The sequence below is a fragment of the Gouania willdenowi genome, chromosome 1 (genome assembly GCF_900634775.1).
Source record: "Gouania willdenowi chromosome 1, fGouWil2.1, whole genome shotgun sequence".
Lineage (NCBI taxonomy): Eukaryota > Metazoa > Chordata > Actinopteri > Blenniiformes > Gobiesocidae > Gouania > Gouania willdenowi.
In genome coordinates, this window is record NC_041044.1 from 14696977 (window position 1) to 14713329 (window position 16353).

Genomic DNA, 16353 nt, shown 5'->3' on the forward strand with positions numbered 1-16353 from the left:
CCCCACAATATAAACAGTTTCACAATATAACTATTTTTTTATAGTTTCTGTTTCCACTGTATCCAGAATAATAATAATAATTCTCAACAAGAACTATTGATTGGGTTTGAGTTTGTTTTATTTAGTTTCACATCTACCTGGACCTCTTTGTTTTTTAGACTGATACTTGTTTGTAGTTTTATTTCAGAAAGTTTCACTTTTACAGATACAGCTGGAAACCTTTGTTAATTGAATATTGTTAGGGCAAAATTGGTTAGTTATGTTTATTCATATATTTACTCATAGACCTTATCCTTTTAAGAGCCTTAATTTGTGACTTTCCATTTCTGCCTGTTATGTTTCCTGCTCTACTTCTCAGGTCAGGTCAGCTTCCCAAGGCGCAGCAGCAGGCCAGTTCTGTATTTAGTTTTACCGATAGCCAGCATTCCTTCGCTATAGAGGGGTTTGGACTTTTCACTCAAATATCCCACAATGTATTGCGGGAGGCCATTTTGGAAGGCTTTGTTTATCGATCGTCATTCTTCACGATAGCGTTATTCAATGCACATGCGATTTTTCGGAATTATTCAGTGGAAAATAACATTTCACCGGCTTTGGTACCATTTAGAAATAATCTGAGTCACTCGATAAGAAGGCCCTTACACGTTACAAGGAGAAAACAGCCATAATTGGATGTGAGGATCCTTACCTAATCGACAAGTCTGAGTGGAGTACAGACCATGACATCTTCCCCGATGTTTCATACCAGGTCTTGGTGAACTACTTACTTTTTCAACTGTTTTAAAACAGTTGTTTCAATGTTTATTTCCTACAAAACACAACTGCAGGAGCTGAAAGTGATAAAAGGCTCACATGGAGCGCTAAAAAAAATGTTAGGCCATGGCTATGGATACGTTAAACATATCCATAGGCTGCCACTCTATGCATACGCAGTACCCCTCATTGGCCAGTTTAGGTCAAGTGATAGGTGCACCACGTGACTTAAAGGTCTGTCATTTGTATTTTAGCTCATACAGTGGGACAAAAAAGTACTTTGTCAGCCACCAATTGTGCAAGTACTCCCACTTAAAAAGATGAGAGGCCTGCAATTTTCATCATAGGTATACCTCAACTATGAGAAACAAAATGAGAAAAAAAATCCAGAAAATCACATTGTAGGATTTTTAATGAATTAATAGGTAAATCCCTCGGTAAAATAAGTATTTGGTCACCTACAAACAAGCAAGATTTGTGGCTCTCACAGACCTGTAACTTATTCTTTAAGAGGCTCCTCTGTCCTCCACTTATTACCTGTATTAATGCCACCTGTTTGAACTCGTTATTAGTATAAAAGACACCTGTCCACAACCTCAAACAGTCACACTCCAAAGTCCTCTATGGCCAAGACCAAAGAGCTGTCAACGAACACCAGTAACAAAACTGTAGACCTGCACCAGACTGGGAAGACTGAATCTGCAATAGGTAAGCAGCTTGGTGTGAAGAAATCAACTGTGGGAGCAATTATTAGAAAATGGAAGACATACAAGTCCACTCATAATCTCCCTCAATTTGGGGCTCCATGCAAGATCTCACCCCGTGGGGCCAAAATGATCACAAGAACAGTGAGCAGTAATCCCAGAACCAACTGCCAACTGCCTTAAAACAGAAAAAGAAGAAGGAGAAGAAGGAGAAGGAGAAGGAGAAGAAGAACAAGCTTTTCAGGCAGATGTTGCCAAATGTGTGAAAATAAAACAGATGTTTGCTGGTGGCTATGGCGGAGCTTTGTCTTCAGCAGCATCCGAAGTGGCCGCAGCCCGCGGGTGATGATGGTGGAGGCGGCCGTCAGGTGGATGAGGGGAAGGGGAGGCAGGAGGAGGAGAGACTGGCGGCCGCTGCAGGTGCGAGTGGAGGGGAATCTGAACTACAGGTAAGAAGTAATGAACTGCAGTTAGATATGTTGAAAAAAGTTGCTTTTGTGGCCTGATGAGGTAAAATAAAATGATCAAAACAGGTGTGAGTGGAGGGGAATCTGAACTACAGGTAAGAAGTGATGAACTGCAGTCAGATATGGATCAAGTTTTGGTATAATTTATTTTCGTTGTGCTTGCTAACTCTTAACACAATCAGTCGTTAGAAGTAGGTTTTTTTAAAATTTAGCTAGCTGTGCATGCTAGCTAACATGATAGGGTTTCTCTACTGCTCTCTTCAATGTTTTTCAATTGATATATGTTCTGTTATGCATAATAAGCATAGTTTTTAGTTTAAAATGTGTATTTTGCCCTATCTTTCATTTCAGTTAGTTTATAGTGCCATCCGGTGGATAAAGGACGTTAGTGCAATTGTTGCTTGGAATAAAACTTTATTCAACTGTGTATTAACAAAAGCAAAAGTTAAGATGGCGGCACGCAGTTCTAACCGTCTTTTGAGACCGCAAATATTTCGAGGTTGCATCACCGGTATGTACTTTTACACTTGTGTTACAAGTTTGTTTCTTTTTATTTGTAGAATACAGTAAAAATGTGTAGTAGTAGCGCCAATTGTATTGTTAATGCAAGACTACATCCTCCAAAGCACCGAGCAAAAAGGCATCAACCTACAAGACCTGATCAGTGGCTGGGTCCACAGGTTCTGCAGCATCCAAGGCAAGGGCAAAAGCTGAGGCAGCAAAAGCCCGTTTCAACTTTGCAGAAAAAAAAAATAGTTTGAAATTAGAAAAAGCTAAACTTGAAGCATCTATTGAGCTATTAGAGCAGGAAAATATTTAGCTTAAGCTATAGCAGAAGCAGAGGCATTAGAAGCAGCTGTCGCCTCACAGTTAGATACACAAAGTGATGTGACCCCTTCTGAAACAGCTGAACACACAAAACAGTATGTTATTGACCAAGCTGAATTTGCAGTTAATGCTGAAAGCATTAACCGCAAATTCAGTGACAATAACATACAGCTTAAACAGGAGCACACAAGAGATTAAGTATTACACCCCACTGAAGTAAATAACAACGGATATTTCACTCCACATGTTCCTCATCAAAATGCCAACCTTTCCCAGCATGTCCAAACTAGTGCCTTCTCTCATCCTGGCAAACCTGACACTACCGGTTTGTCCCACAAGGTGTCACCATCCGCACATTACATTCCTTACCAAGAGTCCAAAGACAGCAATGTAAGTGACTTTACCAGGTACTTTGCCCGCAGGGAAATAGTGGCAACTGAACTACATCAGTTTAATGATAAACCCCAAAACTTCAGAGCATGGAAACACTCCTTTTACAATGCAACTAAAGGGCTAGACTTGACAGCTAGTGAAGAAATGGACTTAATGTTAAAATGGCTTGGCTCTTTGATGAGGGGGGGGGGGTGGGGGGGGACTGTCTTGGGCTCATCGTGTGGGTGGCATCAAGGAAAGGCGATCTGGCGCGCTTTGGGGTGCTTGGTCGGTGCGCCTGGGGGCCGGCGGGGCAACTTGCAGCATCCCCTTGGTGCCCTCGGCGACTATGGGCATGGTCGCCGTCCCTGGGGGCGCTGCTCTCGGTGCTGCTTCCGTTCCGGGTCCTTCTGGCCTGGGGTCCGATCCCTGCTGGCTCTGGGCCCACCGGCGGGCGCTCGCTGGCTGCCCGTTCGGCGCGACTCTGGCCGTCTGCTGGGCGTGGGCCTTGGCTCCTCTGCTGGGGTCTCGGGCGGGGGGCTCTCTGGGCCCCCCCTCGGGGGTTGGGTACTTGGGTGTGGGTGGATGGGGGGGCGGGATGCTGGCGGGGGGCCTTGGGGTTGGGGGTTGGGTTCAGTGGGGGGATGCGCTGGGTGCTCGGCTGCTTGGGGCTTCCTCGGATGTGTGTGTGTGGGGGCGGTGGCTGCCTCTCGGCCTGGGATCTTGGGGGCGTCTGGGGGGTTGCTCGGCCGTGGGGGGTGGCCTGGGGCTCCCTGGCCCCCACTCTTTCTGCTGGCCTGGCTGCATCTGCAGGCCCGGGGCAGTTCCTGGGTTTGCGGTAACGGTTTTTGCACATATACTGGAATACGATGCACTGGCACGCCTTGGGATGTGGGATAAAACTCATACTGGGCTTAACTTTAGACACGTAAATCCCAAATACCTACTTTAGGTACTAACACTCACTCATTCCCCCTGTCCACAGCCACCACCATTATAGCTAAGCTTCACACTTGTCACTATACTGGCTTGATTACACAACATAATAAGCACAATATGTTCTACAACTTCACATCTCACCCTCACTATAAAACAATCTATTCTTCCCCACCCTTTCTATTTCCTATCTTGAGTCTCTCCTCCCTGCTCCCTTTCCCCTCCCCCTCCACTTAGGTGTAACACTGGTCTCCCTTTTTATATCCTCCCTATAATAAAACATTTCTTACCCTTCCTTAGGGAGGGCTGGTGATGGTCACAATAAAGCAATAAAATAAATCATTGATCCAGGCTCCAACAAACAAGCGTATGCAAACAAAAGAGCAGATAGTGTGAAACTCTGCCCGCTTCACAAAAAGCCTCATCCGTTAACAAAATGTAGAACTTTTCGTATGAAATCACTTGATGAGAGGAAAACATTCCTAAAAGAAAACAATATCTGTTTCAAATGCTGTGGCCCATCCAAGCATATTGCAAAGGACTGCAAAGTCAAACTCCAGTGTTCTGAGTGTGGCAATGAAAAACATTGTGCTGCACTTCATCCTGGCCCAGCCCCGTAGCACACAGAACAAGAGCCAAAAGTTGAACCGACAGCAGATCACGGTGGGGAGCCAGACAACACACAGCCGGATGAGATCACATGAAAATGCACTCAGGTTTGTGGTGAGCATGAGGCAGGTAGATCATGCTCTAAAATTTGTCTTGTGAAAGTTTACCCTGCATGCTCACCAGACAAAGCAGTACAACTCTATGCTATTCATGATGAACAGACTAACAGATCATTTGTCCGCCCAGAATTTTTTGAAATGTTTCACGACTGCGGTCCTAGTTCTCCCTATTCACTCAGAACATGCGCAGGTGTTAATGAGACTATGGGTAGGAGAGCTACTACTGGTTATGTAGTGGAATCTTTAGATGGCACACTCCAAAACCCACTGCCAAGCCTCATTGAATGTAAAAATATTCTCAATGAGAGAGCTGAGATTCCAACTCCAAGTGCAGCTCTGCATCACAGTCACCTAAAGTCAGTTGCTCATCTCATCCCTGACCTGGACTCTAACGCACAAATACTTATGCTCCTTGGACGGGACGTTGAGTACACAAAGTCCGCAAGCAGATAAGTGGCCCTCACAACGCACCCTATTCGCAAAAATTGGACTTAGGGTGGGTCGTAGTAGGAAACGTGTGTTTAGGTGACGTCCACAAAACTTTGGCAGTAAAAACTCTCTTCACTAACGCAACAGAGAAAGGCCGCCCCACAATGTTTGAGCCGTGCCCAAATGTATTCAATGTAAAAGAAAAACACTGTGACATGCAAATCCCTTACAAATGCAGCACTCAGCTCCATGACAGCTCCACTTGTGAAACAGACCACTTAGGATGTAATGTGTTCAAACAAGCCAGACTTGACAATTACATCTCACCCTCTATTCAAGACAATACATTTCTGAAAAAAATGGAGGAAGGACTAACCAAGGACAAAGACGGTGATTGGACAGATCCTTTGCCATTCAAAACACAGCATCAAAAACTACCAAATGACAGGCCACAAGCACTGAATTGCCTCATGTCACTTATCCGCATCTTTCCAAGGAAAAAGGAAATTAAGGAACATTTCATTAGCTTCATGGACAAAATATTCAAAAATGATCATGCAGAAATAGTTCCTCCTTTAAAAGGCGGAGAAGACTGTTGGGTTTATCACCCGCAAAAACCTAAGCAGATTAGAGTGGTCTTTGACAGCAGCGCCAAGCATGAAGGCGTTTCACTAAACGACGTGTTGTTAACTGGACCAGACCTTAACAACTCACTCCTCGGAGTCCTCATCCACTTCAGGAAAGAAGCAGTTGCATTTACTGCAGACATCGAACAAATGTTTTATTGTTTTAACGTCAGAGCTGAAGACAGGAACTATTTGCGCTTCTTGTGGTTCCGTGACAATGATCTTTCTGAAAATATTATTGAGTACAGAATGACTGTTCACAGCCCTTCTCCGGCAGTTGCTATATATGGCTTGCATCAGTCCATCCTACGCTGTGAGTGTGATCCAGATGTTGAACAGTTTGTCACACGTGACTTCTATGTGGATGATGGACTGATATCCCTGCCCACTGTTGACCAAGCTGTCTCTTTTACAAAGAACCTGAGACACACTTTCAAAATCAAACCTGCGACTACACAAAATCGCAGCCAACAAAAAGGAAGTGTTAGAAGCTTTCCACTCCCAAGACCATGCAAAAGACTTAAAAGAGTTGGACTTTGAAACGGATTCTGTTCCGATGCAACGTAGTCTTGGTCTTCTTTGGGACGTTAAAGAAGACTGCTTCACCTTTAAGACATGAGACTAAACCCTTCACTCGGCGAGGTATTCTATCAACAATAAACAGCCTTTATGATCCACTAGGCTATGTCGCGCCAGTCACTATACAGGGAAAGTCTATTCTGCACGAACTCACAGTTGGGAATGTGGACTGGGATGCTCCCTTGCCCCCAGAAATAGAAGAAACTTGGACACTCTGGAGAGACTCACTCAAAGAACTGTCAAAGCTGTCAACTCCCAGGGTGTACACAGACATCTCAAATTCTGCTGCTACCAAGAAAGAACTTTGCGTTTTCTCTGACGCATCTACTACAGCCATAGCAGCAGTAGCCTATCTTAGAGTTACAGACACAGTAGGAAACTGTCAAGTTGGCTTTGTGATAGGTAAGGCACAGTTAGCTCCACGCCCTGATCAGACCATACCAAGATTAGAACTTAGCGCTGCTGTGTTAGCAGTAGAGCTTGCAGATCTAATCTCAGACGAACTAGACATTGAACTAGACAACGCCACATTCTATATGGACAGTAAAGTTGCTCTAGGCTATATCTATCACGAGATACTTAGATTTTATGTCTATGTTAGCAACCGTGTAAACAGAATCCGTAGGTCCTCTCAGCCCAGCCAGTGGAAATACATAGCCAGCAATAAAGAGTCATGAGATTGTTCTGACTCATTAACAATGTTATTGTAACAATGCAGGAAGCTGCTTGGCTTCGTTTGGTGTCATTATCAAAGAGGACAGCGTCACCTCGTGACATGTCCACTAAAAAGTCATAACAACTGTTTTATTTAATGGAGGAGAGAATTAATACATTAGAATAAACGTTTTACCACAAACTGAATGATTGAAGTGTTTATTCTTATTTTGTTGGTTCAGTTGAGTATTTCTTTGAATATTTGAAATAAAAATATGAATCAAACTTTAACAAAAGTGTTTTCATCAAACTTTTTTTTCTTTTTCTAGCTATTTTTTTTGGCTTTAAAATCACATTTAAGTCAGAAGTCTACATTAACTTTTTTTTTTCAGTGAAGAGAAAATGATAACTACAGTTTATTGTCAGTTCATGTGGTGGAATGATGATGACGCGCATCAAGTTATAGTTTGATCATGAAAATGAAAGTATTTTTTTATTGATGAGACACTGACTCAAAGAAGGTCATTCTGCTGCAGATATAAACTTTTAAAAGTATGATTAAATGAGTTTACATATTAAAAACTAAAAATGAACATGAAAAAAAGACTTGTCTTTAACATTTTTTATTGATTCATAAAAACATCTAAATCAATCATCTAATTTTGGTATTTCTGTGTTTCGGAGTGTGCATTAAACTGAACTTTATTATCAGTGAATGTGGTTGAATGACGTCACGTGGCACGCAGCTTTGTTGCGCAAGTTAAAAATGAAAAAAGTGAAAGTTTGTCGCGGGCTCGTTGATAAACGTGTGTTTGAAAGCATTAAAAAATAAAATAATAAATCATGTGAAAGTGATGAAAAAGAGAAGATGTTGTAGGTGTAAAGTTGTCCCAGTGTGAATAAGTGAGTCTAACTCCAGGCTGTAAAGTGGAGGAAGTGACCATCAGAGAGCGTCAAACAAAGTGTGAAAATTAATGTGGACTGACCTGCGGTCACGCCGGACGTTCCCAGGAGAAACACAAAGATGAAGGTGTTCATAGAGGAGGTGAGCACTGACTTCTTTCCTGAGGGGTATTCCATAAAGGAGGGTTAACAAACTCTGAATTTATTCATAAACTCTGGGTCAACATATCCCGTGATGGGAAATTCTGGGTATCTGATTTCATTACAGCTGGTATGAAGTGGGTCAATCAACCCTGAGTATGTAAACCTTGGGTTACTTACGTGCACGTGCGATAAAAAGCCATAATCAATGGATGGAGCTGCCATGGAAACCACCCGGAAGAGATTGATTCATTCACCCTGATGAGTAAAATAAGCTGGTGTTTGAAGAATATGAGCACTGTAAACCCGAACATTCAAAGTAATTAAAAAAATTAAGTAGTTTATACTCAAAGTTAGAGAAAAAGTTCAATTAACTTAATTATGTCAAGTTGGTGCAACATGTTCTTCCTTTTTGAGTAACTTCTAATAATTTTTGAGTAAATTGAACTATATTTGTTTATAAGTAAGCATAACTTAAAAACATATCTTAAGTACAACTTAATGGAATTAAGTAATTCAGGGCTCGAGACTCTGACCAAAATGGTCGCATATGCAAGTATTTTTTCAGTATGTGCGAGTGAAAATTTTATCTGGTCGCATCCGTAGTGCGTATGGTGTCCTTATTTTATACAGAGCGACTGAGCGTTTCGTCACGTCCCACAGAGTGCACTTCTCTCTCCCTCTCTCTTTCTCTCTCTCTTTCTACCTGCACTGTGGGATTACCGTAAAACCGTCTATAAACAGGCACTGCAAATTGGCTGGCGGTTAGGTTGACCGAGGATTTCGGAGTGGAGGCTGGCTTGACCGCAGTGCTGCGGGTGAGAAGCCGGTGCGCGCTCACGCAACTTGGCTGTGGGTAATGCAACGGTCAATGCACCAAGTATAAACACCGATGCACACCTTTGGAGTGCACGCAGTCAGCGAACGGAGCCAGACATAACGAGCCCTTCAGAGCGTGCTCACATTGAGGGCAGCAGTAAAAAGGAAGAACGAGCCGAACGCAGTGATAGAGCATACACGCTCATCATAATCAGCATGGAGGGACCAAAACTGATGGACTATGATGCCAGGCCAGATGTTCAGCTGCGGTTCTCCCAGGACAGAAGTCTGCAACCTGTGGTTCTGGGGCCTAATGTGGCCCTTTGACTCTTTTGCAATGGCCCCTTATAGCTTTAAAAAAAAAAAATACATATATATATATTGAAATAAATACTTATTTTTTTTTTACAGAGGCTATTAATGATTAATGACAAATAAAATCAAGACATAATAGTTCACACTGAACGCCACTTCAGTGTGAACGTAAAGCAACACAAAATTAGTAATGATGTGAGCACGTCTATGGTGTGTGATGTTAGTAATATGTGTCAGAGAAGAGTGTTAGGTACATTAATGTGTTCAGAAGCGGTGTTCAGGTGGGCAGAGCCAGGCAGAAACCCAGGGTTTCTTTGATAAAACCCGCCAGCAACTAGGTTAAGTTCACGGACAATGTTGCCATGGAAACATACTCAGAGAAGAACATACCTCGCGTTTAGGAATGAGATACTCAGAGTTTCCTCATTTGAGCCTGAACATACTCAGAGTTTGAACATAACCCACTTTCTGGAATACCCTTGTAGTGATGTGTCGGTCGCGAACGAAACGGCTCTAAAAGAGCCGATCTTTGACGTGAACTACGGGAGCCAGCCTGATTGGGAGCCGCTTTTTTTTCTTTTTTTTTTTTCCCCATTCTTTTCAAGCCACATTTGATTGGTCAATATGTGGGTGACGTCTCTGTCTGCGGCGCTCCGTGCGCTGAGCAGAGATACACACATACACACCTCAAGCACATAGACAGGAAGGAGGGAGAAGAGAGACAAAGAGAGCGAGGACCACAACACAAACCACTTGCACAGGCACATGATATGAGAACTGTTCATTGTTCATTGATTGCAATGGGAAGAAAAAAGACAAGCAAGTGGACCTGATATTAATGAAGGTGCCAGGGTGTCTACAACTGTTGTTACAGCATCGTTACAGAGAGAAGAAATAGGACCGACCCCTCAAAGCTGAGGCACACGGTTTTCCTGAATGCCAATCTTAACTAAAGTTATTTGTTTTTGCACTTTATAATTATTTTTTATCGATCACTTTATTGAGTATATAAATAAAGGTGCATTTACAGTATATAATAAACATTTGATACAGTGCTTGTTTTTGTTTTGTTTTTACATTAGTAATTCATATTGCGCATAATTTTACATTATTTTTGGTGACAAATTATTTAAGCACCATAAAATCTGAATAGCCACTTGGGAGCCTTTTTAGTGAGCCGAGCCCAAAGAGGTGGTTCTCAAAAAAGAGCCGGAATTCTCATCACGACTTTCCTCTGGATCAAACACTGTGCGCTCCCAAAACACACAGAGGCGTCACGTGACCATCAGCCTCCTGTTCAGCCAATGGGATTTTTTTCCTCACTGTTACTGGGTAGAAGTCACACACTCAGGTTCTCCAGCACAGCCATTAATAAAAAAAAAACTGCTTCATCATGCTCTTGACACCGATTGTAAAGTTGTGCATGATAAAATAAACATTTAGCAGCAAACCACATTTAAAAATATATGTGATTGTGATTCATGTTACTTTTGACCAGATTAGCAGCAATAATTGTGAAATTTGTGATATTCACTTTTCTTGTAAAAATTTAACATAAGTATTAAATCAAATCGAAATGTTACATTTAAAAGTTAAATGTTCAATCTAAATATGAAATGTTAAATATAAATGTAAATGTAAACTAAACATTAAATCTAAATGTAAATGTAAACTAAACAATAAATCTAAATGTTAAATCAAAATCTGAAAGTTAAGTCTAAATGTTAAATGTATAAACGAAATCTAAATGTTAAATTTAAATGTCACAAGTAAACTAAATATTGAACTAACAAGCAAATTCACCATTTTTTTTCTCACTGTTACTGGGTAAAAGTCACACACTCTAGCATGGCCATTTTTAAAACTGCTTCATCATGCTCTTGATCACTCTGTAAAAAGAAAGTTAAATATAGTGAATAATTTAGGGGGAAAAAACTAAATTAATTCACTTGTTAAAATGTGTTCAAACTGACTTTCATTCAGCAGTAATTTATAAAAAACCTTTTGAAAGATTTTTCTAAAGCTGTCCCTTTACTTACTTAAAAATAAAAAAAACACCCATATAGAACGCATTGTATTATTATTATTCATTATTTATTCAATGTAGTTCATATTCATTGATTGTGACAGTGTTTTTCTGCCCCATAGTGAACAAATTAAGTTAATAAACTATTTCATCCAATTTTCCTGTTGTGTTAATAAACACATCTTAGAATATGTGACTTGAATAGGATCCATCTTATATATAATGTGTAATAAAAAAAAAAAATAAAAAAAAAAAAACTATTTATTTTGACAAACACCTATAAATAAATTAGTGTTTGAGGTAACTTCATGAAATAATCAAGTAGATATAAAACTACTAGTTAACCAGCCTTTTTAAAAGTCTAATTTTACTTTATGTGGAAGAAATTTACTCGGTTTTGTGCAGGAGTGTCGCAAGAGGGGGTAAAGGTACTGAGTAACCTTTCATAAATACTTTTGTAAATATGTACGAAAATGCTTTTTAAACATTTTTAGATAATTTATATTGGAATGATAAGGGTCCTGTGTGAAAATAAGCTGGTTGTTAAGCACAGTTTGGCACTAAAACAATGATTTACACTGCATTAGGCTCTAGCTACCACCCCCTTTAAAACAGTAGAAAAGGTCTGACCCACATGTGCTGCTGCTGCTGCAGCTGTGGATGTAACAAGGAGCAGGAGATAGACACACAGCAGTATGTTTTTCCACAAGAAAGAAAAACCAGGTCATGAATGCAAAAAAAGAAAGACAGGAGAGGGAGAGAAGGAGAAATCAGGGAAATCTGCTGCTTACTCACTTTTTCAGAGGTGAGCTATAAAACACATCTTTTTTAGGCAATATGTTATTTTGTTACGTACAATCTTGCACATTTAAATGCTGGAACATTCCTTTTGCACGTCAAATCTTAATTGGAAATTCAGTTTTTAAAAATAAAAAATATTTCGAAGACTATATTTTACTGCCACCAAGTCTTAAGTAGGTGGCCAGAATTCCCATGATTCTAATCGTTCTATCTTTACCTTTTATTAACCTTTGTACATGTTTGCTTTGTGTGTGTGTTAGTTATACCCCCCTCCCCCTAAAAAAATAAGATAAAAAATTACCAGCCGCCCCTAAATTGTCGCAAAAATGTCACAAACACAATATTCAATAAACCACTAAAATATAGTACAACATATTTAAAATACAAGCAATGGATATGAAGTCATTAGGTTATTACCATTTTCTTTTTCAACCTTAGAATCAGGACCCCATGTGGTATCACCTGAAATTAAAATGGGGTTGCCTATAATTACGATGGAGCATAGCAGTCAGTAAAAAAAATAGAAGAAAAAATCAGTTTTCCAAATTAATTTTTAAAAAAATCCGTTTTCCGTTTTTTTTTTTTTTTTAATCCGTTTTCCAAATTCATTTTTTTCTAAATCTGAATTACATTTTTTTTTAATAATTTTTCCGGATTAATGTTTTTTTTTGTTTTGTTTTTTTAAATCCTACCATGAAGCATTGGAAAAAACATTAATTCGGAAAACGGAATTAAAAAAAATTAATTTGGGAAAATGGATTTAAAAAAATTAATTCGGAAAACGGATTTAAAAAAAAAAATAATTTAGGAAATGGATTAAAAAAATTAATTCGGGAAATGGATTTTAAAAAAAATTAATTCGGAAAACGGATTAAAAAAAAATTCGGAAAACGGATTAAAAAAAATTCGGAAAACAGATGAAAAAAAAAATTCGGAAAACGAAACAGATTTTTTTCTAAATTAATTCGGAAAACGAATAAAAAACAAACAATTAATTTGGAAAACGAATTAAAAAAAAAAAAAAATTAATTTGGAAAACTGATTTTTTTTGTTGTTTTTTTACTAACAACAATGCTCCATCGTACTAATACTCTTCCTAACATTCATAAATACGGTTTCAAACACTGATTGCTTTATTACAGAGTTTTTCTACCATGGGGTCACCTGAAATATTAAATCTAAATGATAAATCTTAAATGATAAATCGAAAGCTTGAATTTAAATGTGAAATCTTCAATGTAAATCCTCAAGGTAAATCTTAAATGTAAATTTTATATCTAACTGTTAAATATAAATCTTAAATGTTTAATCTAAATCTAAATGTTAAATGTTGAATCTAAATTTTAAATGTTGAATCTAACTCTAAATGTTAAATTTAAATCTAAATGTTGAATTTTTTTGTCATATGTTATTTTTTCTGTTACTTTTGACCACTGCAATATTTGTGACGTTTGTGATATTTACTTTTCTCGTAAAAACATAATGTAAATATTAAATCTAAGTATTAAATAGTAAATTTCAATGTTAAATATTAAATCTAAATGACAAATCTTAAATGTTAAACCAAAAGCTTAAATCAAAATGTTAAATGTTTAATCTAAATACACATTTAACAAATAATTAAATGTAAATGTTAAATGTAAATGTTTAGCATTTAAATATAAATGCTAAATGTTAAATCTAAATCTAAGTGTTTAATCTAAATTAAACATTTATCCAAAAAATTTAATCCAAATGTTAAACACAAAGGCCAAGATACAGCAGTGAAAGGAGGAAGGAGACCGGGGTTGCTACAAAATCCATTGACTAGAACTGGCTAGTAAGTCAGCAACTGCTACAACACCTACTGATCACGGTACTCCCAGGCTAATACTAGCACTCACTATGCTTCATAGGAAGGCACAGGTTGAGGAGCTGGAGGAAATAAAACTCTCGCTTAACTTTATGTCAGAAGAGTTATCCAAAGTGGCAAACCAACAAACTGTACTTAGTCAACTAGTTTTAATAAATGAGTTGAGGGAATTGTATGAGTCTAAATTAAACTGAATTTTAATCACAGTGAATGTGGTTAAATGACGTCACGTTAGCTTCAAATTAAAGTGAAAATGAAGGATTTTTCTGTAAGTTACATTAAATCATTAAACATCAGTTCGAAAGCGTTAAAAACACATGAAATTAAATGAACATATTAGATAATTGTGTTGTAGATATAAAGCAAATGACCGTGAGACAAAGCTTTCCATTCCTCCTCAGATAAAGACATGAATGGTGTCATTATTCTCCTATAAATCAGAATAGATGGAGATTTGAGCAAAGCTGCAGTTTATCTCAATATCTATATATCTACTGTATCTATCATCTATTAGTTTCTTCAGATGATCTGTCGATGTAAAATACAATAATTACACTATCACAAAGCATTTTTTATATTTATAAGGCCAAGCTAACGTGGCTTAGTTTTATTCAAATAGATAAAATGGAAAAACTTTCTGTTATTTGTCATGACATTGAATTTAGTAGCAAGGGTTAATTTTGATATCATTTAATTGTAATAACAGTCGTATACTAGTGCGTATTTATAACAATGGTTTCACAGTTTACCAGGAAATATAAAAATCTGTAGTTTGATTTATTGTTGTATTTTTGTGTCCATTAAAAAAGGATGGCATGGTTGGTCTTATTTAGCAGAGGTTTGTCGTAATGTAAATTGCCACTTCATGCGTTTTAAATGTAGATTTGAAGGTTTTGGGTTGATTGTTACATAAAAAATATTCTCTCACCAAATGTTATGTTTTCTCTCTTTATGTGTTATTATAGAATTAAAGCAACTTTTTCCAAATGAACCTATTTAACTCGCTGATGCTTAATGTTTTAAACGTTTTTATTTTTCAGATGCATATTTCTATTATTGTCAGCAACTTGAAACCTGAGGTGAGCTTCTGCACAACATGCTGCAAGCAATATCACTGCTCCATTTGTCTCAAACTGAAGTGATTTAAGCTTTAGAAGTTGGAGAAGCACTATGTGTAGGTGAGGTAGTTGTGTAGGATCACACAGGCTTTTACTACGTCCACCGCTTTCTCAGGCAGGAACTCTATTGGTCTCCCAAGAATGATGCCAAACGTCTTCTCTATCACCTGTCTAGCCCTGGAATGGCGGTAGTTGTAGACTTGCTGGTCTAGGAAAGCACAATATTATGATATGAGAGATGAGATGTCCTTTATTCGTCCCACAACGGGAAATTTGCAGTTTCAGCAGCAGAAAAAAAAAAAATATATATATATATATATATATATTTACATACACATGGGCATGTACACAGTACCGATAGAAAGAGGGAAAAACATGTTACAAGAAAGGAAATGGCACAATATAACAATATATACATATTCAAATCTATGAAAACTATTAAAACTATAAAAAAAAAAAAAGGAAAACAGAATGTATACATATACACTAAACTAGTTGACAAAAATATGACAACATGAATGTACCACAAATTGTCTTACAGACAATTGTGAAGCCATCTCACAACTGCATCTGGGACGCCATTGTAAAAAAAATGTTACCGGAAGATAAACTATGACGCATTTATAGATCAACACACACAGCCATTACCCCCTGGCGGCAGGACGGCCAATAGCGAGGCCTTCCCTCCACGCGGAAGTAAATAGGCCAACCTCCACGTCACATTGACGGCACGCCCCCGGCATAGGTCCAGACACTGAACCTTAAATCAGGCTGTACACACAACTGTTAAATGACTGGCCTTACATGCTGAACTCAGTTACTCTTTGCAAAGCTTATCACAAACAAATTATATAATCTTTAAATGAACGGCTTCTTACTACCAAGACTGACCAGCTCTACCCACAAATTAAACTACTGTCACTATCAAAGTTCTTTGATTTGTCTTTGATTTAAAACAAAACGGGGTTGTCAGATGAAACAAAATACACACTGGCTACAATATTTTTTATCAATACAACTACTATCAATGTTCTTCGACCAAGCACATCAAGTTAATGCAAAGTGGGGATGTCATTTAGCTTACCTGAAATGAAATGATCTGAACAAACACAAAGTTAGCACGTCACATCGGATCGGTTGATTGCAGGAATCCATGCTCGCCTTTGCCATTCACTCTTCTGTTCAGCCGCTTCCCCCTGTCCAGAAATAACCTTAGGGATGCGATAAAAGATAGCTGTATCTCTCCCACCTTGATTGTGGCAGCTGAAAATAGCACACGTTGTCGGCATTATCACTGGATGA

The 16353-nt window shown here is 38.5% G+C and overlaps 1 protein-coding gene across 9 annotated transcripts in view; it reads right to left on the bottom strand.

Moving 5' to 3' along the window:
• The window catches only part of LOC114464332 (cytochrome P450 3A40-like), a 36442-nt gene that overhangs the window by 16859 nt on the left and 3230 nt on the right, over positions 1 to 16353 (bottom strand). For 4 of the 9 annotated variants that reach the window (XR_003674179.1, XM_028448389.1, XM_028448445.1 and 1 more), the window contains 3 exons: positions 16136 to 16247; positions 8301 to 8378; positions 8063 to 8140 (listed from right to left, as the gene is read on the bottom strand). The exons of 2 other annotated variants lie outside the window; for them this stretch is intronic. Coding sequence is in view for 5 of the 7 variants with exons in the window: in XM_028448389.1 (XP_028304190.1) it covers positions 8063 to 8140; positions 8301 to 8378; positions 16136 to 16221 (242 nt within the window). In the remaining 2 variants the exon portion in view is untranslated. Of the gene's footprint in view, positions 1 to 8062; positions 8141 to 8300; positions 8379 to 9644; positions 9789 to 16135; positions 16315 to 16353 lie in introns of those variants that run through there. 3 more of the 9 variants (XM_028448399.1, XM_028448426.1, XM_028448418.1) reach the window with 3 other exon arrangements.